Genomic DNA, 1,188 nt, shown 5'->3' with positions numbered 1-1,188 from the left:
GGCCTTGATCTTGAGGCTAGATGTCGCCGTGAGCCAATAGAAAATGACAAGATGCGGTACCGTTGGAATTGATCGGCGATGCGGTACGTCTGCATGAGTCGAGACGACGGGCGCATCATGCCCAAGATCGAGTCGGTCACCCAGTCGGCGTGAAGCCCCGCGACCGGACTGTCCGTCTTGAGGAGCGCGGTGTGCTCGCTGCAGCGCTTGCATTTAGGGCCGCCGCAGAAGCGACACTTGATCGTGAGTGATTTTTCCCACTCACGCGGCCCCACTGTCATCGGGAGGGCTGTCGGCCGCGTCGGCGTGCGCGGTGGGCTCGACATGCACTATAATTTCAAGTGAAACCCACGCGAAACCGCAGGTCAAGGGAATAAACAATTATATTCACTTGCGGCAGATGGACGACCATGACGGCCTCCCGCTGCGCCCGCGGGGCGCCAACGTCGGGTATGAGATTACGCGTCTCGAGGCTGTGGACGCGCCCCACTGGCAGCTCCAAGCATCGACAACCGAGAACAACCACCTCGCAGTGTTTTCCTCTCTGGAAGCGTATGCTGCCACGTCATATGACATGTGGCATGATAGGTCCACTCTAGGTACATGCACACGTCGCTGGACGAGCTTCACTGGTACCACGGTGTGGGCAAAGCACTCGTTGCGATGGCCATGGTCGACCTGCTCCTGCGGCGCATGGACCCTGTCGTCTACGGCCCGCTCGTCGCATTTGCGGCGCCTACCCACACCTTTTTACAAGAGCTGGCGCAGCAGCAGCGAAAGCCAACTGTGATGCGGCTGCAGATTCCCGAGATCTCGCCGAGACTGTCGCCTCGCGCGTCGCCGCGGCCCGCTGCGTCGTCTCCTGCGGCGCTGCCTCCCAGGCGCTTCATTGAGCTGCCAAAGACCGAGGTTCATGTGCTCGAAGTCGCCGTTTACCTCCGCAGCGTCCTCTTGCAATTGGTCGCCAAAGACGCGCCAAAGAAGCCGCTTCCGGCGCCGCCTCTCGACGCGCTGCAGGTATTACGCCATACCAAAGTCCTATTGCGCCAAAAGCAGTTCTTTCCCGGCCTTCTCGTCGCCCTGCCAGCGCGCCACGGTACGCCATGATTCTCTTGCACACACATGCATCAACTGACCGTAGGCACCAAGGCAAAGAGCAGCTTGAACGGGCTCGAGGCCAATCTGCAC

At 60.4% G+C, this 1,188-nt stretch overlaps 1 protein-coding gene across 1 annotated transcript; it reads left to right on the top strand.

The window, feature by feature from the left end:
- Nucleotides 1–400: 400 nt before the first annotated feature.
- On the top strand, nucleotides 401–1,107 carry SPRG_16589 (hypothetical protein; the record flags this gene model as incomplete). Its single annotated transcript, XM_012355893.1, has 2 exons — nucleotides 401–552; nucleotides 600–1,107. 2 exons carry the CDS (start codon nucleotides 401–403, stop codon nucleotides 1,105–1,107), a joined length of 660 nt encoding a protein of 219 aa, XP_012211283.1.
- Nucleotides 1,108–1,188: the final 81 nt, after the last annotated feature.

Source organism: Saprolegnia parasitica (assembly GCF_000151545.1).
Source record: "Saprolegnia parasitica CBS 223.65 unplaced genomic scaffold supercont2.328, whole genome shotgun sequence".
Classification (NCBI taxonomy): domain Eukaryota; phylum Oomycota; class Saprolegniomycetes; order Saprolegniales; family Saprolegniaceae; genus Saprolegnia; species Saprolegnia parasitica.
This window is presented reverse-complemented; position numbering and strand designations above follow the sequence as displayed.